Below are 25,338 nucleotides of genomic sequence, written 5' to 3'. Positions count from 1 at the left end.
ATTAGTATAGATTCATTTTTTTGTAAAGAATATTATATAGGATATTTATAGATTGATATATTATTGCAATATTAGACTTCCTTATAGAATAAGGAAGATTGTTGGAAGTATCTCTATAAATATTCTAGGTCATGAGAGGAAGAAGTTATGAGATGTAGAGGGACCTGTAGAGACTATACGAGGTGGATAGAGATGTGAGGAAGAACAGGAGGTACTCGGTGGAGCGAGAGGGTTCGTAGTAGGGTATGAATACAAGGAGTGGGGAAACATGGGATGTTTCAAGAACCCAATAGTTGTATTTGATTTTGTTCTCTGTAATATTCTCTGTTGTATAGTGGAATCATTCTCTCTCATTCGTGGACGTAGGCTTGGTTGGCTGAATCACGTTAAAACCTAGTGTACCGTATGTGTGATTGTTTTATCTTTGTGTTCTTGAACTAATATTGTTGGCATCAAAGCTTTCGCTAGTATAAGAACTGGTATCAGAGCTTGAGTTGAAGATTTCTGGAAGAGTAAAAGATCACAAAGCACGCAAGATGAAAACAAAAGAAATTTTCACTAAAGGTGGAGTCGATTACTCTCTCGTGGTGATATGATACAAAAAAGTTTGTGTCATGGAGAGCTTGAAGATTAACTTCATGGAATTTTGATCCAAGGTGGAAATTGTTGGGAAGTGTCCCAAATTCCTAATTAGTATATGTTAGGAATTTGAGGCTACTCCAAACTACGGTAATCACCCTATAGGGGGGGTAAATAGGGTGATGGTCTCTTTTTCACAAATTTAAACTATGCAAAAATAAGAGACAATTATAAGCAAGTATATAATAAACAAAATAAAGACAATTGCATATAATTTAAAAGAGTTAGGGAAGAGAGAGTGCAAACACGAGAGTTTATAGTGGTTCGACACTTCCTTGCCTACGTCCACTCTCCTCAACCTCCTAACCGAGTGAGGGTTCCACTATCTTGAAGCTTCAACCAAGCTTCCAATCTTTTTACAATTGGATTATGGTTCCAATTCACCCTCTTGGACTTTTGGCTTTAAGCACCCTTTACACTTCTCAAGAGTTATCCCACTCTTGAACAACCTCTCAAGTGACACCCCTCACTTGAGAAAAATCCTCTCAAAGATATACAAATAATGATCTCTCAAAATCCTAGTAATAGAACTTTAGGCTCAAAGATACAAGAAAAACTAGGATTGAATGGTGCACTAAAGATATGCAAGTTATGAAACAATGGTGCACTAAAAAACACTCTTACAAGGCTCAAATATAATCAAGAATGATTTGGGAAGGTTAAGTTTATGAAACAATGAAGTTTTGAGCCTTTTTATAGAAGAAAAATGTCATACTGGCAGTTGAGGGTTCGACCGGTCGAGCTATGGGTTGACCGGTTGACTAGCCATTAGAGAAAGTGACCGTTGGACCTCAATCGGACCTCGACCGGACCTCAACCGGTTGAGGTTCAACCTTGACCGGAAAAAAAGGTCACTAGGAGAGAGAGAAGCTTTTTGGCCTCCTTCAACCGATCCTCGACCGGACGAGCACAATTGGTCGACTGGTTGAACCGGTTGAGCCATTTTTTTTTGCTCAACACTCAACCTTTTTCAACTTAAAACCTTTTAACATAAGTTTGAAAATCATTTAACACAAGGTTTTAGTTGAAAACATGAAATCATCCAATTCTTAAGATATTTAAAACAATATTACTCTTGGATGATTTTGGTGCATAAATAAAGAATGAAATGCATGAAAGTCCTAGTGCACCAACAACCTTACAAAGAGATTTTAAGAAGCTTTGGTCTTGAAAAACTCTTCTCTTTGAGGTGGTCTTCTTCTTCATGATTTCTCCTTGGCTTGATTTGTCTTTGTATTGCCACTTTGAAAGTCGTCTTGCCTAATCACACTTGAAATATAATCATTAGTTCTAAACCTTGTTTTGTTATCATCAAAATCAAGATTAACCAAACATTGGTTTCACAGTATAGATTCATTTTTTTTATAAAGAATATTATATAGAATATTTCTACATTGATATATTATTGCAATATTGGACTTCCTTATAAAATGAGGAAGGTTGTTGGAAATATTTCTATAAATATTTAAGGTCATGAGGGGAAAAAGTTATGAGATGTAGATGGACTTGTAGAGACTATACGAGGTGGATAGAGATGTAAGGAAGAACAGGAAGTACCCGGTGGAGCGAGAGGGGGTATGAATACAAGGAGTGGGGAAACATAAGATGTTTTGAGAACCCAATAGTTGTATTTGATTTTTTTCTCTGTAATCTTCTCTGTTGTATAGTGGAATCATTCTCTCTCATTCGTGGAAGTAGACATGGTTGACCGAACCACGTTAAAACCTCGTGTATCGTATGTGTGATTGTTTTATCTTTGTGTTCTTGAACTAATATTGTTGGCATCAAAGCTTTCGGTGGCATAACAATAAAACTAATTTTAATAATCCTAACTTCAAAAAGCCTTATCATCATTTTCCTTCAATAAAAAAGAACATGACTTCGATGAGTCATATTATAGATATTGCTTTAAAAGATTAGGATCAAATCAACAAAACTTCTCATTAATAATTTAAGTATTATTCTTGGTAAGATGTTATTTTCGACAAATAAAGAAGTATTGACCACCACTAACTAGTCCACCAATATATCCAGCATTGGATTGGAGGATTGCCTTAGAAAATAGGGTAAATTTAGAGACTTGAATATCCCTTAATAAAGAAATAATTTTGTCACATTTAAAATTGGACTTATAGTTGTGCAAAAGCAAATCAAGCAAATTTACTTTGGATCCAAGACTTAAGAGGATAAGGAATGAACCAAGTGAGGGCATGAAGTTTCTTTATGAAATTTCTAAGGTAATGCTCAAGATAATGCAAATTATAATATAATCATCTTCGTTGAACTCTTTATTTTCTATGATGTTCATTAATAGCAAGCTTACAATCTACATTATTCAAAACAATATTCATCATATTTCAACACGTAAGTCATTAATATGGTCAATAAATGCATGGGCAAAATTAGAGGGACATTAATCAATTGGTAAAGAAATGAGGTCAAGGGATTGATAGTGAAAAACTATGAACAATTTCAAAATGACTTTTTCTTGTGGACTAATTAACCAAGTTATTATAAGCAAACTTGACAACCGGTAAAGCAAGATCCTAGTCACTAGGTTTCTCACCAACTAGGCACCAAAGCAAGTCGCCCAAACTAAAATTAACAACTTTTATCTAACCATTTGTTTAATGATGGAAAATAGAGAAATACTTCAAAGTGGTTCATAACAAATAAAGTCTTTGAACTCTCTATTTCCCCGATGTGCATCACTAGCAAGCTTATAATTTTGAAATCCAAAATATTCAAAAAGAAAGAAAATCTTGAACACTCTTAAAAAAAAATTACAACATCATTAGGCTTTAAATAAACCTAATACAAAGGAATAAAGACTAACTTACCCTACTTCTAAAAGAAAAAGAGAATAATTCTAATATAATAAAAAAATAAGAAAAAAAAATAGTAACTAAATAAAACTAATAATAAATAACTTTAACATCCCCCTACAAACTCACGATGTGGCTACAAGAAGTATCGATTGTTTGTTAACCAAAAACCGAAAACGAGGAAGCCGGTATGACTTAGTAAACAAATCCACAATTTGTAAGGAAAAATGAAAAAAAGACAAAGTGAGAGTGTGTATGCTAAAGGTGATGATGAGCAAGGTGTCAATCAATCTTAATATGCTTGACCTTTTCATAAAAGATGGAGTTGTGAGTAATTTGAATAACACTTTTTTGTCACAATACATTGAAGTAGGACAAGGAAGAGAAACACACATATCAACAAGTAACCAAACCATCTCACTGGTGGTAGACGTCATAGCACAATACTTAGCTTTTGTGGAAGATCAAGAAACAATAGTATATTTCTTGCACTTCCAATAAATAAGACAGTCTCCAAAAAATATACAAAATCCAATGGTAAACTTGCAATCTTCAAGATCACTAACCTAGTCAGCATCAAAATAGGCACGTAACTCTAAAGAAGAAGTCGATGAGAATAAAAGATTCTGAAATATAATGCCTTGGAGATATCGTAAAATACGAATAACAATAGCCCAATGAACTACAATAGAGAAGCAACAAATTAACTAACAATATGAACAACATAAGCAACGTCTAGATATATAATGGTGAGATAAATCAAGTTGTCAACAATAATATGATATAAAGTAGGGTTTGGCAAAGGGTTACCATAAGAAGAAAAATACCGAACATTAACCTTAAGAGGAGTATCAACAATCTTAGTATTAGTAAGGTGAGCTCGATTGAGAATATTAAATGTGTACTTAAACAGTGAAAGAAAATAACTTTTTAGAGAAAAGGCTACTTCAATGCCCAAAAAGTATCATAGAACACCTAAATCCTTTATTTCAAAACAGGAAGCCAAATTGGATTTCAACATTGCAATCATATCAATATCATCACCTGTAATAATCATGTCATCAACATATAAAGAAAGAAAAATATGACATGCAAAGGTGCACTTAAGAAAAAGTGCAAAATCATGATGTAAGGTGAAAGTTAAAAGAAGTAAGCGCATCAAAGAACTTCGCAAACCAAGCACAAGGTGCTTGTTTGAGACTGTGAAAACTTTCTTGAGCCTGTAAACTTTTCTAGGGTTATGAAAAACTTTAGGAGAGAGGACCATGTAGACTTTTTTTTTTTTAAGATCACCATTCAAGAAGGCATTTTTAACATTTAATTGAGATATATGCCACTAATGAACAAAAGTAGCTGCAATAAGAGTATGAACAATAGTCACCTTTGTAACAAGAGCAAAAGTCTCCTCATAATTTATGAGTAATAAGAGTACAAATATGTATGGATAATAATGGGTTGTAGTATCATGTTCATTTTCAGGTTGAGGTAAAAACTAGTAAACAAACATATTTACAAACATAACCTAGTTAATAATCATCTAAGAATGATATGAAACAAACATTTATTGCATAATTTTCATGACAAAATCCATTAAACACTATTAGTAAATGTAGTAAAGTTGTATGTGAATTGATGTGAGTAACCGATTAACATGATTCTAACTTGTTAAACTCGTTAACATGATTCTATTCCATTGCATATATTAATATGATTTTAACCATTTAACAAATTTAAAATTTTAAAATATATTATTGTAAAATATTTTTTAGTTATTTCTATCTTTAAATCTTAATTTGTTTAATTATTTACTTTTAATCATAATATGTTTAGAGTATGGAAAGTAAATTAAAATTTTAATTTTATAATTATTATTATTCTATTTAATGTTTTAATTATAAAATATGATACATCTTTATAATGAAATATATAAAATTGTACTTAATTATTCAAAAATTTAACTACATGATATTTAAAATTTTTAAAAAATATAATCTTAATAAATTTGAATATATAAAATTAATAAATTTTATATCGATTAAAGGGTCATAAACAAGCTTCATCTTTTTTATACTATTAAATAAATGGTTAAATGGATCACAAATGGGTTAGCCAAGTAAAACAAACAAATATGATCCACTAAAATTCGTATTGGTTTCGAGATATGTTATCAAATCATATCAAAATTACCATCACTACTTATTAATATAGAAAACATTTTATCCAATAATTTTTACTTGAAGGAATATTTAATACAATTTAAAAACACCCTCTTCCTCTCCTTCTCAATAAGGTAGAATTCAAAGTGACCAACATTATAACATTTTTAGTTGCAGGAATAATCAACCTGTTTTCTTACTTGCTTTCTAGTTCTATATGGCACATTCCTCATGCTGGAATCACATCTTCTGAAGGTAATGAAAATGTTGGCTTCTTTTTACATACTATCATCGACCCAGCAATAGAGTTCAAATCAAAAGAAGGGAAACAAAATAAACAAGCAATTGCAGTGCAAAGAAACATAACAGCACAATGTTCAACTTTTGTTAGTGGATCTATATAAGGAAATTGATCCAAAAGGGTTTCTGAAAAGGGCAAAATTCTTCAACAAGAATTTGCTTTTGATCCTCCAAGTCCCAACTGATTCTGAACCTCCAGGATGGTCTTAGCCGAGTCTCTAAGCCTTTGTGCCTCCTCGTCAGTTAGATGCACATTGGTCACACCCAAAATCCCACCCCTGCCCAGCTGTGCTGGCAAGCTCAAGAACACATCACCACCTTCAATGCCGTAGAACCCCTTTGCAAGGACTGAGACAGGATGGATCCTTCTCTGATTTCTAAGTATGCTGCGAGCCAAGCTAGCCGCCGAGTACCCAATTGCCCACGATGTGTAGCCCTTGAGACTGATCACCTCATATGCACTGTCTATAACCGCTTTGTGAATGTTCTCTAGTGTTTCTTTCTCATAGGCAATTTGCTGCTTCTCTAAGAAACTCAGCACGGGCACTCCCCCGACACTAATACTCGACCATAGCGCCACTGAGCTGTCACCATGCTCCCCAACAATATAGGCCTGCACCAATTTTACAAGGATTGCATATGGTAAGGTGTAAGAGTAGTGTATACGTAATCATGAACCATGTTAGTTTTTTAGGAACACTAGCATGGTCTTAAAAGCAACAACTAAAGATTATAATGCTAAAGATAGCTGACATATAAGACGGTGAGGCCATTGTTTATCATTGAACATCCAGTGAGATTCCCTAGACCCACCCTGAATTCTAGGGACAATATACTAACCTCAGTGGCCTTAGTGCGAAGCTGCATCTAAGAAACAGGAACCTGCCCACTAAGGAATAGAATATGGAGATTTTCATTACAAAATTTCTACCTTTAATGCTGTTTGGTGGATTTGGTTGTGGAGAGTGTATGGGAACCAAAATGAATTTTTCTTTTCTTTTTTTTTTCAATTTTTTTCTTCTCAACACTCATATTTGAAAGGGCTATTTTCTATTTTAAAAATACTTTTTCTCAGAAAATATTGGCAGAAAAGCAAACACTTTAAATGAAGGTCTTATTTGCTCTACTCCTTGACCAACCATCGATGCTCAAATCCAATCTAAGTTTGCTATGTTTCTAACAACAATCGGCCAAAGCATCAGGTACAAAAGCGAGAAACTCACCTGCACATCCTGAGCGTTGACGTCGAGATGATCGGCGATGAGAAACCGAAACCTCGATGAATCAAGATTCGTGCCTGACCCAAGAACCCGATTTGACGGGAACCCGGAAAGCTTCCAAGCAACATAAGTTAAAATATCCACCGGATTCGAAACGATCAGGAGGATCGAATCGGGCGAGTACTTGGCAAGCGGGGGCACAATGCGAGAAAACAGACTCACGTTTCGCTGCAGCAAGTTCAGCCTGGACTCGCCGGCTATCTGCCGAGCTCCGGCCGTGACAATGCAGAGATCGGATCCGGCGGTGATGGCGTAGTCCACGGAGGCGTGGATCTTGGTGCGGGGCAAGAATGCGGCGGCATGCTGGAGATCGAGCATCTCGCCGCGGAGCTTATCGGCGTTAACGTCGACGAGGGCGAGCTCGTCGACGAGGTCTTGGGTGAGTATAGTTTGGGCGATAGCCATGCCGACGTTGCCCACTCCGATGACGGAGACCTTGGTGTGGCGCTTGGTAGGTGAGGGCGGGGCTGTTTGCTGGATGGGTTTGAAGAAGGCTTGGGTGAGGTCCAGCCCCCCTGGGCCTAAGGACGATGCTGAACCACTCTTGTGCATGTTGCTCTCTCTTTCTCTCCCAACTAGTCTTGTCTTGGTGTATGTTGCAGTTGCAGAGAGGTTTTAGGGCTTTATAACCTGAGAGGAATAGGAAAGTGGGACCGTGGGATCATGGCTCCGTGGGGTGGTGCCCATTTGGCTTCTCCACGGTCAGCACGATCGATGACCCTACGTTGTTTGTTTCCTGTCAATTTAATTGATTCGCGTCAACAATTTCTTCAAAAACTAACATTATTTATTAACTTTGAAAAAAAGGAAAAAGAAAATAAAAACCATGGCCATATCTAGAAGAGGAAGACTGGAATAAGACCTGTACGATGACTGGTCTCTACTAAAACCTTTCTTGGGGCACACACAAGCACAATCCAATCTGTGGGCTGCAACCGGGTTTCCAGACTTGCAGCACAATTCCTGAGACTCTTGTACCTTTTTCCTCCTTTTCCTTTGAAAAGTAATCATCTTTAAACCCACAACCTGTTCTTCCTTTCTAGAACACGAGTTCGTGTTTTCAAAGCATACTCACATTCTCCTTCCCGAAATTCTAGTTCCTTGGGAGGCCACCTGATTTTTAAATTACATTAAATTAAATTTCCCAAACACAATTTTAAAATTTTCATTTAAGATTGCGTCCTATTATTTTGAAATTCATGTATTATTAATGTTTATAATGTTGGAAAAAGATGGTTTTATTTTGTTTGTTTGTTTGTTTTTTCAAAAATTATTCGCCTGTTAGTTAATATTTAATATTCCTAGTATCGGATCATTCATTAAATCAATAAATTTGTTACATCATGGGTGATTGGTTGAATGGGTTGTTCAATGTTAATAAATCATGATATCCGATGTATAATTTTGAAATAAAATTTAAAATATGTATAAATAATTAAAGACCTAAATAGGTTTATTTTTTTATTCTTAATATTAATTGATTAGTTCACATGAAATTACAGTTATATTTATATATATTTGTTACAAAATATTGTATTTACTGTAGGGACCCTTCTCCCTGATGACACGTGGCACGCATTTCTATCCGAATCAGCTCCATTCAGATTCCCCCAAAAGGACACGTGGTGCGCTTCTCCTATCTGGACTCCCTCGGGGAGAAGCACACAGCACTCGCAAACACCACATCCGGACGACCGCCATATCCTATCCGGATATATGATTGTCCGGATGGTTGATCAAAGTAAGCAAGTCTTACTATGTCATTCCGACAGCCTGTCATAGCCCACATTTCGCCGCCTGCAGAACAGGAATGATGACAAGTCACCTCCCAGACAGCCAAGTCATCTCCAAAAATCTCTAACAACCGTCCGTAGGGTGATGATGACCCTGCCACCACCTAAAGGCATCATGACGAGCCAAGAAGTCTCCTCATCATTAAAGAGGGAGACAGAGCTTCTGTCACTATATATATGAACCTTCACACAATGAGAAAGGTAAGCTTGTTATATCTAGTAAAAGGCCAACTAATAAATCTCTCTAGATACATGGCTGACAAAACCATCGAAAGGTGTGTCCAGATACCCTATCCGGACATATTTTGCAGGTATTACTAAACCAGAACTCAGTATTGGTTGGAATCGTGTGTCCATTCAACAGCTACGTGGATCACAGGGACGCAAGACCTCAACATTTACAATATAGTTTAACCTTTTATAATTAAATAGATCAATTTTTTAAAATATGATTTGTAAGTACTTTAAATAATTGAAATGTAATTATGGTACTAAACAATAATAATTGTATAAATTTCAAAAAAAGACAGAAAAAAAAAGGGCCCGATCTAAGCAGTCGACGTTGATCATAACCCTTTGGCTGGCTTGGATTGACTTCCAACGGGTCTGTGAGATTCAAAGACTATCAGCCGTCTGATCATCCAACTTCAAAGTCATCATAGGAAGTTCTCAGAGCCCGCACATACAGAGCCCTCCAGCATCCGCCAATGGAAGCGCTAGAGGAACTCGAGAGGGTTCAAAACCGAGTCCTCCAACGAATAGCAAGCCTAGAGCTCTCTCTTCTCCCTCAACGATTCGCCGACACCCTATCCGTCTCTTCTCCAGCTCAAATTTCCGACGCCAATGGCGACACAGAAGCGCGCCTCTCTGCGATTCTTCGAGCCAACAACGTCCGGGATTTCGCATTCAAGAGAGTGCCCTTCGATTACTATGACTGGCCGATCGAAGCCCGGCGAGACATCCTCGGCGCCCCCTCAATCCACCATCTCTGCAAAAGCATCGTTCTTGTACGTTTAATCTCCCACTTTTTCTTTATTTTCCAACTATCGAATTGCATCAATTTTAATCCTTTTTTTTTTTCCAATTTCTAGCTTATATTATCGTGCTTGGGGAATTTTGGCTCTTAGTTTATAACCTTAGGATACGAGATTCGAAATTTCCATTTATTTATTCATATACTGCAAACTTGTCGTTTAACATTTAATTTTGGGAAAATGGGTTTTCGATAAGTAGGATTGAGGCGGAATATATGGAAGCTAGGTTTAATGGAGATTGGTGGTCAAGAGATGAGCATTTTCGTTATCATGGATTGAAGGGGACTTTACTAGTGGATATAGAGCACGGTGGATAAAGTGGGAAATCTCCAGAATGATGTGTTATTAATGAATAGCTATCAAATTAGGAAACTGCTGCAGCATGTCTGGAAAATAAAATGTAGCTGAGAGTTTCAGGGCTATGAAGGGGGATGTAATGGCGAATGGTTTTGGCTGAAGAAACTACTCCAAAATAGAAAAAGAAATTGGAGAAAGGATTCATGCATCAAACTCCAAGTAGTTGGGATAAGGCTTAATTGACTTTGGTTTTTTGTGTGGAGATTAATAATGAAAATAAATGCTCTAGAGTATATGATAGTGAACTTTAGGGCTAGAGGTCTTAAAGGGTGTTGCAAAAAGGGAGTTTGGATGCAGAAATAACTCTGTTTTCTTGTTTTTTTTTAAACGATGCAAGTATGTACGTGCCAAGTATTCTTTCTGATACAATGAAATCAAGGAAAAATTGGTGGGGAAAGTTAGATCTTGGTTTTTCTGATCTTTAATAAATGTATTGCTGTGACAATATGAGATTTTTTTTTGAGACTAATGCATGACTGAAATATGTGTTTCATCTTTTCCAACATTTCTAAATGATTTGGTTAAATTAGTTATAAAAATGAAAATTTGATCAAACAGGATTGGATATCTTGAAAATTAGTGTTGACCATGCCTTTAAATGCTTTGTATTGTTCATCCAAAGTATATATTACAAACCTTTACTTAGGATTCATGCATATCTTTTACATGACTAGTTCATGGATAATTAATTTTTCTCTTTTTTCTATCGCTGGTGCTAAGATTCTTTATTTTTCCTGTTTGCTTTTTTTTTTTTTTCCCTCTCAGGTCAATACTCAAGCTCCATCCAATGTTACTGACTGTAGTGACCGCAACAATTCAAAGTATTATCTTGTTGTTGTTCAGGTACCCCAATTTGAATCCATCCCTTTATTTTATGCATCTGACCTCCCGGCTGAACTATCTGACCTTACATTTTCTTTATTGTAGTATACTGCTAGATTCAATGCTGAAACTGTGAAGAATTTTCTGTATTCACTCAACAATGGCAAGATACCAAAGAAGAAATTCAACTGTAAGTTGGTGTCTGCTAAAGGTCAAGAAGTTTCCCAAAAGTTTCAACCTAAGATTTTCTTTTATTCAAATATGGATTTGTACAACTATTCAGAAAGGTTACCAATGTTTAAAATCTGGACTAAACTGCCCATTCTGATATGATCTTGAACCATGATGCTTAGTCCAAGCTCAGCTTGTTGTATTAATCCAATAAATGATTAGAGTTTAAATTAAATTCCAACCAACTCACACTGATTATTTGATTCTAAAATAGTATATTTACGAGTAACGTAAACATAGCAAATATGTATGTGATGTTCTATTCTCAGCTAGGCTGAATGAACTTCAGGCCAACCTGAGCATCTGAACACAAATTTGGCCTCATCTTGGCCCAACTCAAATTACAGCTTAGTGCAAAAAATTTTGATGAATAATTAGGTATTGTATGAGTTCTGTCCAATTTGTCAATAGTTGACCTCCCTGCTCATAATTTTCATAGCTTGCCATGTAAATCCTCATATTTTCATGATATCATGAATTGTGAATGATCAAAACTGAAGTTTCCAGGGATGAAATGTCAACAAGTGAATATTGTTTCACACCATGATGAAATTTTCATCCTTGCAATTATATTTTGATAACAGGAAGTTAAATCATGAAACATGATCTAAATCCTCTCAATTATTTGATACACAAAAATATATTTTCCTTATAATTATGCTGCCTGTGTCAGTAATTGTTAGCTAAGAATGGAAATCATGCACATGATTTGAACGAGGAGATATTAATAACTGGGCACAAGGAGTTGTTGTCCATTTTAGACAGGAACATAAGGTGTTGAGAAATGAAGATGTACATTGATTGAGGGAGACAGATAAGGGATACAATAAATAATGACAAGCCATAAACTGCTCTTGCAAGGACTTCAACTTGTATCGCTAGTTATGGTGATGTTTTCATTACTTGTAAAGCTTTTCAAATCAGGGGTATGTTTGTGCACATTTCTTTGTCCACTCTATGGTCTAATTGTGTTTTTGTATCCAATATTTTTATTGCAAGAAATACAACTTATGTCCCTTATTATGGTGATATGTTCATTATTTAATAAAATTTTCAATGTGGTTTACTTTTTGCATATTCCTTCATCCACTTTATACCATTGTTTTTTGAATGAACAAGAACACCATGTGTCTGAATCTTTATAAATTTTGGTATGTAGTACTCTGTTACTATGCTTTTCTTGTTTGTTCATGCACCAAAGGAGTGGATATAACTTTGCTGTAATTTTGGCAGTCTTAAATGAACAGTTGATGTCTTATAGTGGTTAGATTAATCTTTGAATTGTTCTAACCATGAAGGTGATGACAATTGTTATCTTATACAGTGAGGCTTGCTCCTGAGGAGTCATCACAGAAATTGACTGGATATGAGCACAATGGGGTGACATGTATTGGCATGAAAACCGACATTCCGGTAATTAATATTTCTTCTTTTGGGACATGTTTAGTGTCTGGTAATGAAATTATTATATCTTTCGCTGGCATTTGAAATGAGTCACCTTATTGTAATTGAATTTGCTCCTTCCTAACATGTATCAGTTTCTGGAATTCATCTACTGTGCATTTTTTCCTGAAGTTTTTCGTTGGTCATGCATACATCCCAAAATTAACTCATAAGTCATAAGTCGGAATTTGAAATATAATAGGACTAGCAGAAACAGCAAAAAGGAAATTGTACTGGAACTCCTGACAAGAATTAGTGGTTCATTTGTTCTTCTGGACTTATTAATATGCTTCTGAATATTATAGATTATGAAAATGCATTCTTATGATGCATATTTTCTGGACAGTCCCACTTCAGTGTTGTATCCTGCTTGCTAGCTTGAACATGGGGGCCCCTGAGGTTTGATTGCCTGGGTTGGGTACTGATCCCTCTCTTGCCTACAGCCAGTGACTTGTTTATATAAAATAAATATTCATAGAGATCAATGTTTGGGTTATGATCCTTTACCTGAGTCTGGTATCTAATATAGTGGTCCACTATTTTGTTATCTGCGTAAATGATTATGTGCATTTATACCATTACTGGGTAGTACTTCATAGTTAGTGCCATCCTTTATCTTTCCATTTGCTGATGGTAACCTTGAGGTCTCCTATAGTTGCAGCAATTAGCGTGCTTGGTTTTGGTATTTTGCGTTAAACATTAGATGCCTTCTGAATTTGGCTAAATGTATAAAGTTTCTCTGTTTTATTGCATCAGAATTATTTATATTTAACATCTGATGCAGAATAGAAAAACCATTGCTTAAGAGTTGAATATAACTTGTTAAACAATCTTGGACTAACAATAGTGAAATTCATCCACATGGAGTTGCAAACTTGCAAATGAATTGAAAATTCTTGACATCCAAAAGTGAAACATAAGCTTAGAATGGCCACAAGAAACCCATGCAGGTGCATGTTTCTTTCTTTCTTTATTTTTTATTCATAAGCGAAAACCCATGCTTTGACCATGTCTGGTATGAGGGTGTTAACATAATGTAGCAAGTAGTTGAAGTTGAGTTAGAAGAATGAACGATGATAGTTTTATTTTTCATTAGACGATGGGCAAAATAAGAAATGTTCTATCATGTAAATGGTTAAATTTAAAATTAAGTCACTTTTCATTTGTAATTGATGAAGGCCAGAGCACAATTAAACAACATATGGTACCATCTTATTGATTCGTGATAATCACAATGTAAAGTGTGGATGGATTTCAGGTGATTTTGGATGAAGCAATTGTAAAGCTTGATTCCAATTCCTTCTGGTTAGGAGGTGGGGAGATTGATCTGAAGCTGGGGATCAAGACTTCTGAATTCATTAACTTTGTTAAACCTTTCATTGTCAGCTGTAGTGGTATTTAATTTCCCCAAAGATCCACAACTCTTTGGAATGGAACCGCTCGACTGAGACGATGGAATGGAATCTCTTAAACGTAATGATGTCAAGGAAGATGATCTCATGATGGACCTTACTCCTTTTGGGGTCCAATTCTAGGATTTTGGTAATCATTAAAGCAGGAAATTTTGCTTTACATATATTTATTTTTAGTTAGTTTTTGGATGTTGAAAATTCATTCGAGAGTTTTGTAGTTTAATTGTTATATTCAACGACTTGCACGACAAAACGTAACGTGATAATTTCTTTATTTTGATGGAAGATTACAATATTGAGTCAGAGGTTGAAATTAAGTAACTAGCCCTACGATAATATTAAGAGTCTATTTGATAATAATTTTAGGAATACCTTCAAACCTTTTTAGCATTCGAAAATTTTTATCAAGAGTTATTTTCAAGTGTGAGAAAGGCTATAAACGCCTTTTATCATTGCCAAACCAACTTTAAATTAAATTATGATTTAATAATGTTTATTGAAATATTAAGGTTGTTTGATAATTTTTAAAATTTTTTTTTTAAATATTAAGTAGAAATATTTTCTTTTCTTCACATTAAGTAACGAGCAAATAAGAGAAGAATGAGACATGAATGATTAAAATAAATGATATTGAGATTTTAAAAATTTTATTTATTCTGAGTTATTATTTTTAAATTTTTAATTATAATATTAATTTATTTTATCAAACATGATGTAGTTAATGATTTAAATTAAGTTATGAAAAATCTTTTCATAATGCTTTTAGAAAATACTTTTAACATAAAAGTTGTTTTGGATAAAAAAAATAATTGAACTTGGATAAAATTTTAAAAAGTTGAGAAGTTTTTGGAGAAATATTTTAATAAATGATTATCAAAAAAATGTTTTTAGAGAAACTACTTAATATGATAATACGTTCAAACCTACTAAAAGTTTATTTGTTAGTAATATTAGGAAATATTTCTAGCATTTCCTTTTCAATATTTAAAAATAAATTTTTGATAAAAATTTGTAAGTGCTCTAAAGATTAGAAATATATCATGTGAATATGAATTTCATAGATACCTTCTGAACCTTGGATGAAAGGACCGATGTAGGGCAGTAAAATTGTTCATTTTGTAGCTCCTAAGTGGTCGAATATCAATAATAAAGTAATAATGTACTGAACAAAATGTGGTCAAGATCAACAAACAGGCATTGTCTTGCTGGCGTTAGGGCCCAGCTCATGGAACTTAATGGGCTCTGTTCCCACATTTAAGATGTACACCTGTTTTAGGCAAGAGCATCATAGAGGGCTCTAGGACACTTTCTCTGAGCCTATCTTATAGCTATAGGTGGTAGTAAGCTTCATCAACTCTTGAGAACAGTTGGGATTTATCATTCTGCTGGGTGAAAATAAATAACAAACTTACAATTTTCATGGCAGTCAAGGTCGTATTCCAACGTAAAATTCAAGAGAAAGTTCTTTGCTAAATCTGTAAGTTGAAGCTTCTATCCTTCTAACTAGTCTGTCAATAAAAGAATTAGGATGAAAGTGATGAATTTTAAAAATTTTAGGACTGCATATAAGAATGTATTTATCTATAAACTAGCTTATTGTCTATGGCCTCTGCAATTCAAGTTTACTGGTAGCTAATGCTGCTTCCTGAGTTAATTTCCTGCTTCTGAAAGGTGTTGTCTTTAAGAATTTCAGGGAGATCTATTTCCAGAGCTGATATTTTTGTTGGAAGGGCTTTATTTTCAGGCAGGCCATGAAAAATAACAGTTGTATAATCGAGACGAAGTGCAGAAACTAACAGAAAACTGCCAGAACGGACCAACTAACTCATTTACAGCCATGGACACACATGTTTCTTCTTTGATTCAAAGATATCATTTTAAAAAATACATGCATACAAATTTAAGGGACCCCATCCATCTTCCTGACATCAATCTCACCAGCTAGCTAATTAAAAAAGGACGATGATATTTTGTCTAGGGTTTTTGAGGATCAAGAGAAGACTCCTTTGTCAAGGCCATTAATTTCTGTCATACTAATTCTTCTCATGATCATGACTAAATGCCCTCGACGAGTGAGTCTTATCTTGCATTATCAAAAGCCTCTTCTTGAAACATAAGTCTCAAAAAAGGGAGAAATTAAAATACATGAGCTTGTCCATTTAGCTGCGTATAAAAAGATTGATCATCTAGGGATCCTTGTTGTGAATGGGGGGTTTCCTGTGGGGTTGTGCGTAATCCATGACTACTATATCTTCGACAATGTCACCTTCCTTGGAATCTACAGTTTCCTCAACATCATGTGGTGCAGATCCCAGCATCAACCGAGAATGCCTCTTCCATCCCTACACAGGCGTCAGACAAGAACATGTTACACTACAGTACATTCCATTATTTTTGTATGGGTCACTAATCATTAATTATAGTCCATTCCTTATCACTTCTACTTGCATTTCCACTCCATTTTCTTGGATTTCCCTTTAATTTACTCTTGTGCATACCAACACAAACATGTACCACGCATGCATGCAGGTGCAGGCCATCTGCCCTTGCCATCCTCACTGAGGACATGGTGAAGGAGATGGGCCATGGATTTTCGAATCTGAAAATAGAATGTATGGAGTATTTAATTGTATACCTCTATTTTTGTTGCTTTTGTTGCCTGTTGCAAATCCTCATGAGAAGATAAAACTATAATCTTACTTCCTGCATGTTCCAGCACTATATAATATCAATGATTACAGTAATCTTAAGTTTAATAACACAAGAAATTAGGATAGAAAGGTGGATATTTCTCTATGGTATACATTATACATTGAATATAAACAGAAGAACCCAATGAATGGTGTCACATGCAACAGTATGCTGTAAAATAATTGTGTCAAAGTTGTGGAAGCAAGGATACAAGAGTTGACTCAAGATTCTGGCGCTACCTCTTCTGGATATGAAGTCTGTGCATGCGAACATAAGATAAAGATCACTTCAACAGACAAAAAGGAGAGGGGTGGGAGGCTGATTTTTGTTGACTAGGTTGGAAGATGTGGGAGTGTAAGAGGGGTTTGTTCAGTTATGAGGAAGGTCCTCCTAGGATAAATATGGGTATTTCTCATGCCACAAATGCCAAAAAAGAGATGAAAACCAAGAGATGCGTTTTTTGACAGAACCTGAAGTTGTTCTTTTGCTGTCTTCCTCTTCTTTAGAAAGAGCCTCTGAACCTATTTCAATCATATTCTTTACACCACCCCAATTCTCTTGGGGATTTCTTTTGTCACTTCCCACCGGCAGTATTTGTTGTGGATGGAGTTTCTCAGCTGTCTCCATGGAGGGTCTCAGCCTTGGAGGAAGAGAAATCTTATGAACTTGATCAGCCTCCTCTACAACCTGCACCCAACCCTGAAAATTAGACTACTTCTCATCAAATGCTTTGCTAACTATGTTATTGAAACCTTTTAGAAGATAAAAAATCTTGCACCAACCTTGCTGAGGAGGTGGACTTCTCTGTTCTCCTTACCAATAACACCAAGATGGCGAGCGTTACATGCATGCATAGACAGACTTAGAAGAAGAAGCAGCAGCAGAGAAGACATGATGAAAGATGATGACAAGGGTCAAGGAAAGGTAATCAGGTTGAAGTTTCAGATTTACTATTGAGGTTTGTGTGTGAATTCAATGTTGGGTTTTCAAGTATTTGTACTGATAAAAAGATGAAGAGCATTAAATGCAGGTTTTGTAGGTGATGCTAGAAGTTCTTTAAGAGAACATGCAGGTGTTTGGGTGATGACCCTTGAAAACGAAATCGAAGATATTGGGGGCCTCCTTTGTCCCCTCCCCTCACGTTTTAATCAATGTGGTCCGAGCAAAGAGAAGCCCATTATAGAGGTACGTAATGAGCACTTGCATGTAGGAATAGAGAAATTTCTTCTGAAAGATAATTCAAGGTAATATATTTGCAAGATTTGATTCAAGGAGAAAATCTTTGACCTGCCCATGTGATCTATATAGGAACTCCATTCCTTTGTGTTAGATTTTACTGCTGCATTCCTTGTGACTCCTTGTTCCTTGCCTGAATCTTGCCCATCTTATTTATTTTCTTAGAAAAATATATATACTTACATTACCCAATTGATTTCTTTCTTATATTTGATTCAATTGATGTGGTGGTATCATCTTTATAATTAGCATTACAACCGACTCGTCTTCAAATAAGAGGTGTTGGAAGAACCATGATTAAGACTAGCTATCAAGTGGCATCACACTGTTTTTCTAAGAGAACCCATTAAAGGGTGGGTGGTAGAAATTGAATATATTTATTGGATGAATATAAAAATCAATTTATCTTCAAAAATATGTTGTGATGACTAATAGATTATATGTCCCTTGAAATGAATTACGATAAAATTTCGAGCTGACCAGTAGTCTGCTAAAAAGAGCTGCATAAATTATTATAGGTAGTGGTTTACTTCTACAAAATTGTAGTTTGGGTAGCACTATATTTTGAAATACATAAAAGTGAAACTCTTATCACCAGCAGAGGTACCTTGCTTCTCCTCATTTGTTCATAGCATTTATAGGTATTTTAAGTCTGTACTTTCATTCGGTCAACAAAAGCATAGTTCAAGATTTCTTTCTTAATTAGGTTGATACAATACTTGGTTTTAAAAATCCAGAGTGTTAGTGCAAAATTATCATATGGCCGAATTTTCTGATATTTCCCTTGATTTGGCAAGAAATCTGCTGTTACATTGCTTGATGTTAAAATTTTCAAACCCCAATTTCAATTTGATTAAGGCATCTTCTTTAATCCAAATTTGGCCAACTTCATAACCAGAAAAAAACAAAAACTTGATTCAGAGAGATATAGATATCAACATTCCAAGACCCACCAAATATGTTGCTATCTCGTCCATATTCAATCCATCGACAGGCCTGGTGTTAAGTTGTTTTACTGATGGAACTCTTAATCTTGATGATTGTTCATATTGGACCACTCGATTGGCCTCAGATGCGTGTCAAAAGATGAAAAAGAAAGCACTACTACCCGACTCTAGAACAATTAAACACAAAATGACAAAGCTAACTTAAAATTTCTAGTATGTTATTACACATGCACTCACTGTGCCTACATGTTGCTTAGAATATTAGGCTTCCCACTTTTTTAGATGACAGAATGCACAAGGAGCCTTGATTATGTATTAGTTAGACATGCTGTTGTTCCTTAGAGACTGAAAACTTTTCAATTTTTTTACTTGATTTCTCTAGGCTACTGGACTCAGTAGATTAAGAGAAAAAGGGTGAAATGCAAGGTTGGAACAGCTGGGGCCAAAAGGAGAGTGGGAGGTAGGGGAGGGGAAGATTGGGAAGAGGAGACAGAGGGGCATGGCCAAACCGTCGCCTGCACCTCTTCTATGGGACATGGAGGGTCGGGTCTCCCCTACCGTCGGTAAGCAGCATGCATTTCACATGGCATGGAGTCCATGTGCCTTCAACATATGACATCGTGCCATGTAGACTAGGGACGACCACATCAGCTGTCCCACAAAATTACATATGCATTGTAATACTCTTGGATTGTTAATAAGGTCTCATAAGTTTATGGCACAGAGCCATGAACAATATATTGGCTCCAAACAAAGGGAGAAGCTGGACGCGGAGGACATGCATCTTGACTCCGGCATTAAGTTAAATATTTGTGTTGGCCACATCTCATGTGGAGGTGGAACTAGGTTCTTATCTTAATCACTGTCTCAAACTCTTTCCAACAAGAAAATTTGAGTCTTCAAATTGAAGTTACTCTAAGATAAATTGGGCCAAAGGTCAGTTTTTAATGGGTCTTTATTTAAAATAATTGTTTACATGAACTACTTTGTTAGGAAGGACCTATATGGATGAACTCTTAGCATGCTATTGAATTGAGTTGCAAAATTTCACCTTGGTGAAAAATTTTAGAAGACTTGAATTAAATGACAAGCCCCCAAGTGCAAGACTTCAATTATTTGATTGTGACTCAGTCATTCATGGCATTGGAGTGGGATGAGGTTAGTGTGAAGGGTGTGTGTCAGTGGTTTAAGTGTGAGGTGATTAAGCAAGAATAGAATCAACTAACCATTTTAAAATAATTGGGTAAGGTAAAGGGTCGTTGATCACCCATCGTCTGTTGCATGTATTTAGGTGAGTCTCATTATGTATGACCCAACCACATTTTGTTGATGTCACCTGCATTGATATTGGTATCACTTAGGTGCAGCCTGCTTGTCTCCTCCTTAATTTCCATAGATATTTCCCTCCCATGGACTAATATCATCACTCATTATAGAGGCTCTCCAACCTTTTTGCCAACTCACCTACTCCTTTCGGCTCGAGACCACTTGCTTAAAGTAACCAAGGGAACAATGTGGTGCTAAGTTGAGCTAATTCATGGTCCTTGCCCGGTGAGTCATTTCGATCTTAGCTAAGGTGATATCAGCCATTGAGGGACCCCTCATGTTAAATAATGTAATTAGTTATGCTCAGCTGTAGGAAATGTTACTTTGTATCAAGTCTTGTCATGTGTATGGCTAGTTTTATCTTTCCTACACTATATAAATTTGTCCCAAGCTCATTTTGTGCTTAGGCTGGAATTCCAGAATATTCTCTGCTTTCTTTTCTCTCAATTCTATCTGTTTTCTTTGTTTCTTTGTTTCTCTTTTCTTCTTGCCTGCATTTCCATCTTGGTATCGGAGCCAAAAATGTCCAACACTACTTCTTTGACAACCCTAACTACAAATCCCCAATATTAACCCAACTCCAACCTCCAGTCCGAACATTACCCAAACCAATTACCCATCTCTTTCTCAGCCTCTAACTATCAAACTTGATGAAACGAACCTGCTACTCTAGAAAAATCAACTTTTGAATGTGATCATAGCCAATAGGTTGGAAGATTTCATTGAGGGAGAAACGCTTATACTAGCCAAATTCTTGGATGATGCCCAACTGCAGATCAACCCATTTTTCATACAATGGGAACAAATGAATAGACTTGTCATGAGTTGGATCTATTCTTCCTTAACTCCTACCATGGTAGGAAGAATCGTAGAATATAAGACTGCTCAGGAAATATGGGGAGCTCTTAACAGAGTCTATCAGTCTCCTTCGATTGCTATTGTGCTAAGGTTGAACTCTCAACTTCAGAAGATTAAAAAGAAAGGTATTACCATTTCTGAGTATCTTGCTCGTATCAAGGAAGTCTTTGATAAGTATTCTGCCATGGGTGAGCCATTATCTTACAAAGATAAACTGATGTATACCCTGAATGGATTGACCGAGGAATATGATGGATTTGTGACCTCCATCTATAATAGATATGACAAGCCTTCTTTAAAAGAGGTTCATAGTCTCCTTTACACTTATGAATATCAGTTGGAACAAAGGAATACTGCACAACAACTTCAGTTTCGTCAAGTTAACCTCACTACTTATTCCGACCAAAACAAATTTCACAAAAATCAGCAACCCAATTTTCCCAAATACCCACAAAGTTCATATTCATCTTTTCAAACAAGCCTATTAATCTCTATCAATCCTTTCGTCCAAACTCCCAGCCTAGCATCCTTGGAAAACCTCAAGAACAACCACAATCATCTTCTAAATGGTTTCAAAAACAAAGAACTGGAAATTTTGGACCAAGGTCACAGTGTCAAATTTGTGGGAAGTTCGGTCATATAGTCTTAAATTGCTATCATCGAGCCAACTTAAAATACCAACCACAGTTTCCAAATTCTCAACCCAAGCCTCAACTTCCAAATCCCATAACTGCAATGCTCACTACTTCAACATCTCCTACTATTTATGAAACTCCTTGGTATATGGATTTTGGAGCAACACATCACTTTACACCAGAGTTTGGCAACTTAACAGATCCTTGTGTGTTTACTGGTGATGAGTAAGCTATGGTGGGCAATGGTAAGTCAATTGGAATTTCACATATTGGTAATGTTATGATTTCTAGTCCTATGAAACTGATTCATTTAAAACATGTCTTGCACACTCCTCAAATCTCAAAACAACTCATCAACATCACTAAGCTTTGTTCTGATAATCAAACTTTTGTTGAATTCTATCCCTCTCATTTTCTTGTGAAGGATCAAGCCTCGGGGAGGATATTTCTTCAGGGAATACTTGAAGATGGACTCTACAAAGTTTCATCATCAGTTAGTATTTCGTCATCCCTTGTTGTCTCATATTCATCAGTTTCACCTTCAGTTCCTGCTACTCAACTATCCTTCAATCGTGCTCAAGCCTTCATCACCCAGCATAATAATACCGTATTATGGCATAATAGACTAGGACACCCTACTTCTAATGTAGTTACTCAAGTTATGAGGAGCTATAATTTGAAATTTTCTAAATCTTTTGATTTGTGTTTCTCTTGTCAATTGGCTAAGAATAGATTACCCTTTGTACTTTCAGAATCTAAAGCAATGAAACCTTTTGATTTGGTTCACTCTGATCTTTAGGGTCCTTCCCCTATCTTATCTGTCACTGGTGCTTGTTACTTTTTCTTTTTTTATTGATGATTACTCTCATTTTTCTTGGTTTTATTTGTTAAAAAGCAAAGATGCAGTTTTCTCCTACTTTCTAAAATTTAAAATCTCATTGAAAATCAATTTAACACAACTATTAAGGCCTTGAAAACTGATTGGGGTGGTGAATTTCGTCCACTTAATCCTTTTCTTGAAAATCTTGGTGTTCATCATCGTCATCCTTGTCTTTATACTCCCCAACAAAATGGGCAAGTTGAGCACAAAAATCTTCATGTTGTTGAAGTTGGCTTGTCCATGTTAGCCCATCCTTCTGTTCCTATTTCCTATTGGCCATATGCATTCCAATATGTTGTGTACTTAATCAACAAATTACCTACTGTTGTCTTGAATAACAAAACTCTCTTTGATTTGCTTTATGATAAATCTCCTTTTTATGCTTCATTTCGAGTGTTTGGTTGCTCCTATTTCCCATTTTTAAGACCTTTGAATCAGCATAAACTTCAATTTCACTCCACTGAATGTGTTCTTCTTGGGTTTAGTTATCACCATAAAGGTTATTTGTGCTTAAATAGACAAACAAGTCAAATTTATGTTTCCCGTCATATTGTTTTCAATGAGTTATCTTTTTCTTTTTCTTTTTTTTTTTCCTTCTCCTTCATTTATGTTTACTCATAATCTCCCTATTTCCATTTCCTTTCCTTCTTCAACCACTCCATATCCTATTTCTATCTTACCTTCTTCTTCTCCTTCTTTCCTTCATCGATCTACATTCTCATTGTCTTCTCATTCTTCTTTTTCTCCTCCCACATCTCTCTCTCCTCGTCTCTCACAGGACACTCATTTGACTACTTCAGTACGTCCAATCCCATTTGTTGTACCTACTGACTTACCATAATTTGTTCTCCATTGCCCCCCACCTCCCACCAACACTCATTCCATGGTGACTAGATCCAAGGCTGGGATTTATAAACCTAAAACCCTTGTGGTAACACTTGATTTCCCTGTTGATCTTGTTTTTTTTAGTCTACCTCTTTTCACTAAGCAGTCAAATATGTTCATTGGCAAAGGGCTATGACCACAGAATATGAGGCCCTTATTAGAAATGATACTTGGACATTGATGTCTCTACCACCTGATCACAAAGTAATTGGCTACAAGTGGGTCTTTAAGGTCAAGCTCAAACCGGATGGCTCCCTTGAAAGATATAAAACCCGATTAGTTGTTAAAGGTTTTCAACAAACACTTAGTTTGGATTATTTTGAAACCTTTAGCCCAGTTGTTAAGCCCACTACTATTTGAATTGTTTTAAGTTTAGCTATTTATCTTCAATGGCCCATCAAATAGTTGGATGTCCATAATGCATGCTTAAATGGTGACCTATCATAAACTGTTTTCATGGAGCAACCCCCTGGTTTTATCGGTGCTACTAATCTAGGCTATGTTTGCAAGTTGAACAAGGCTTTATACGACCTTAAACAAAGTCCTCTTGCATGGTCTACAAAGCTCAATACTTATCTGCTACGGTGTGGTTTCCAAGGCTCCAAATCTAATACTTCAATGTTCTTCTCCAACAAAGGCTCCTCCATTATTATTTTGTTGATTTATGTGGATGATATTATTAATACAAGTAGTCACTCTGTCTTGGTGAACTCCTTGATTCACCAACTACATAATAGGTTTGCTCTCAAGGATTTGGGGTCTCTCTCTTATTTTTTGGGCATTCAAGTTACTCGTACTTCATCATCCCTACATGTATGTCAATATAAGTACATTGTTGATCTCCTTCATCGGGCTCAAATGTTTGACTGTAAGCATGCTTCTACTCCTATGAGCACCTCATCTTCCTTGTCCTTGTATGATGGTGACCCTCTTTCGGATCCATCTTAGTACTGCAACATTGTGGGGGCTCTATAGTATTGTACCATCACTCGATCGGACATTGGTTTTTATGTCAACAAGGTCTGCCAATTCATGCATTCTTTGATCACAACTCATTGGCAAGATGTTAAGAGGATTCTTCACTATCTCAAGAGTACAATTTCTCATGGCATTTCTCTTCAACCATCTACTGATCTCTCTCTCACTTGTTATATTGATGTTGATTAGGCTAGCTACCCAGATGATCGGAAAAGTACAAATGGCCATTGTTGTTTCCTTAGCCCTAATTTGATTTCCTGGTCTTGTACTAAACAAAAATTTGTTTCTCGTTCAAGTGTTGAGTCTGAATACAAAGGCCTTGCTAATGCCGCTTCTGAACTTATTTGGATTGAAACATTTCTCACTGAATTACACATTTCGTTCTTCACTCCCCTAGTCCTATTTTGTGACAATCTCAACGCCACACATCTTGCTGCTCATTCCATTTTGCATGCTCGTACAAAGCACATTGAAATCGATTATCATTTCATTCATGATCGTGTGCTCTATAAATCCCTATTGGTCAAATTTACACCTTCTGAAGAGCAACTTGCAGACATCCTAACCAAGTCGTTGCCTGCGCCTCGCTTTCAAAGTCTACGAAACAAGC

The 25,338-nt window shown here is 35.9% G+C and overlaps 3 protein-coding genes across 6 annotated transcripts; 1 reads left to right on the top strand and 2 right to left on the bottom strand.

Annotated features, from left to right (window-relative positions):
- Window positions 1–5,836: 5,836 nt before the first annotated feature.
- LOC117926640 (L-lactate dehydrogenase B) lies at window positions 5,837–7,933 on the bottom strand. The gene is made up of 2 exons (XM_034845823.1): window positions 7,144–7,933; window positions 5,837–6,533 (listed from the first exon to the last, which is right to left on the bottom strand). The coding sequence occupies exons 1-2, from the start codon at window positions 7,750–7,752 to the stop codon at window positions 6,066–6,068; spliced, it is 1,077 nt and encodes a 358-aa protein (XP_034701714.1). The 5' UTR covers window positions 7,753–7,933; the 3' UTR covers window positions 5,837–6,065.
- A 1,705-nt stretch (window positions 7,934–9,638) lies between these two features.
- Window positions 9,639–14,595, top strand: LOC117928123. 2 transcript variants are annotated; one of them, XM_034847989.1, is made up of 5 exons: window positions 9,639–10,000; window positions 11,150–11,227; window positions 11,312–11,396; window positions 12,762–12,850; window positions 14,139–14,595. In XM_034847989.1, the coding sequence occupies exons 1-5, from the start codon at window positions 9,701–9,703 to the stop codon at window positions 14,280–14,282; spliced, it is 696 nt and encodes a 231-aa protein (XP_034703880.1). In that variant the 5' UTR covers window positions 9,639–9,700; the 3' UTR covers window positions 14,283–14,595. The 2 variants fall into 2 exon arrangements, with proteins under 2 accessions (XP_034703880.1, XP_034703888.1); XM_034847997.1 differs by having other exon boundaries at window positions 9,924–9,989.
- Window positions 14,596–16,110: 1,515 nt separating this feature from the next.
- LOC117906960 lies at window positions 16,111–17,928 on the bottom strand. 3 transcript variants are annotated; one of them, XM_034820258.1, is made up of 4 exons: window positions 17,766–17,928; window positions 17,454–17,682; window positions 16,928–17,010; window positions 16,111–16,634 (listed from the first exon to the last, which is right to left on the bottom strand). In XM_034820258.1, exons 1-4 carry the CDS (start codon window positions 17,874–17,876, stop codon window positions 16,479–16,481), a joined length of 579 nt encoding a protein of 192 aa, XP_034676149.1. In that variant the 5' UTR covers window positions 17,877–17,928; the 3' UTR covers window positions 16,111–16,478. The 3 variants fall into 3 exon arrangements, with proteins under 3 accessions (XP_034676149.1, XP_034676163.1, XP_034676158.1); XM_034820272.1 differs by having other exon boundaries at window positions 16,928–16,995; XM_034820267.1 differs by having other exon boundaries at window positions 17,454–17,670.
- Window positions 17,929–25,338: the final 7,410 nt, after the last annotated feature.

Source organism: Vitis riparia, chromosome 2, assembly GCF_004353265.1.
Source record: "Vitis riparia cultivar Riparia Gloire de Montpellier isolate 1030 chromosome 2, EGFV_Vit.rip_1.0, whole genome shotgun sequence".
NCBI lineage: Eukaryota > Viridiplantae > Streptophyta > Magnoliopsida > Vitales > Vitaceae > Vitis > Vitis riparia.
Note: the sequence above shows the minus strand (reverse complement) of the source record. Positions and strands in the feature narration are given on the sequence as shown.

What these genes read in the sequence shown, in the direction of transcription:
- LOC117926640 (XM_034845823.1), bottom strand. Translation starts at nt 7,752, where the DNA reads ATGCACAAGAGTGGTTCAGCATCGTCCTTAGGCCCAGGGGGGCTGGAC. An exon ending in TCAACGCTCAGGATGTGCAG is followed by an intron (nt 6,534 to 7,143) that starts GTGAGTTTCTCG and finishes AAATTGGTGCAG; the next exon opens with GCCTATATTGTTGGGGAGCA.
- LOC117928123 (XM_034847989.1), top strand. Translation starts at nt 9,701, where the DNA reads ATGGAAGCGCTAGAGGAACTCGAGAGGGTTCAAAACCGAGTCCTCCAA. An exon ending in TCTGCAAAAGCATCGTTCTT is followed by an intron (nt 10,001 to 11,149) that starts GTACGTTTAATC and finishes TTTCCCTCTCAG; the next exon opens with GTCAATACTCAAGCTCCATC. An exon ending in ATTATCTTGTTGTTGTTCAG is followed by an intron (nt 11,228 to 11,311) that starts GTACCCCAATTT and finishes TCTTTATTGTAG; the next exon opens with TATACTGCTAGATTCAATGC.
- LOC117906960 (XM_034820258.1), bottom strand. Translation starts at nt 17,876, where the DNA reads ATGTCTTCTCTGCTGCTGCTTCTTCTTCTAAGTCTGTCTATGCATGCA. An exon ending in CAGCAAAAGAACAACTTCAG is followed by an intron (nt 17,011 to 17,453) that starts GTTCTGTCAAAA and finishes GATATTATATAG; the next exon opens with TGCTGGAACATGCAGGAAGT. An exon ending in CAAAAGCAACAAAAATAGAG is followed by an intron (nt 16,635 to 16,927) that starts GTATACAATTAA and finishes ACGCCTGTGTAG; the next exon opens with GGATGGAAGAGGCATTCTCG.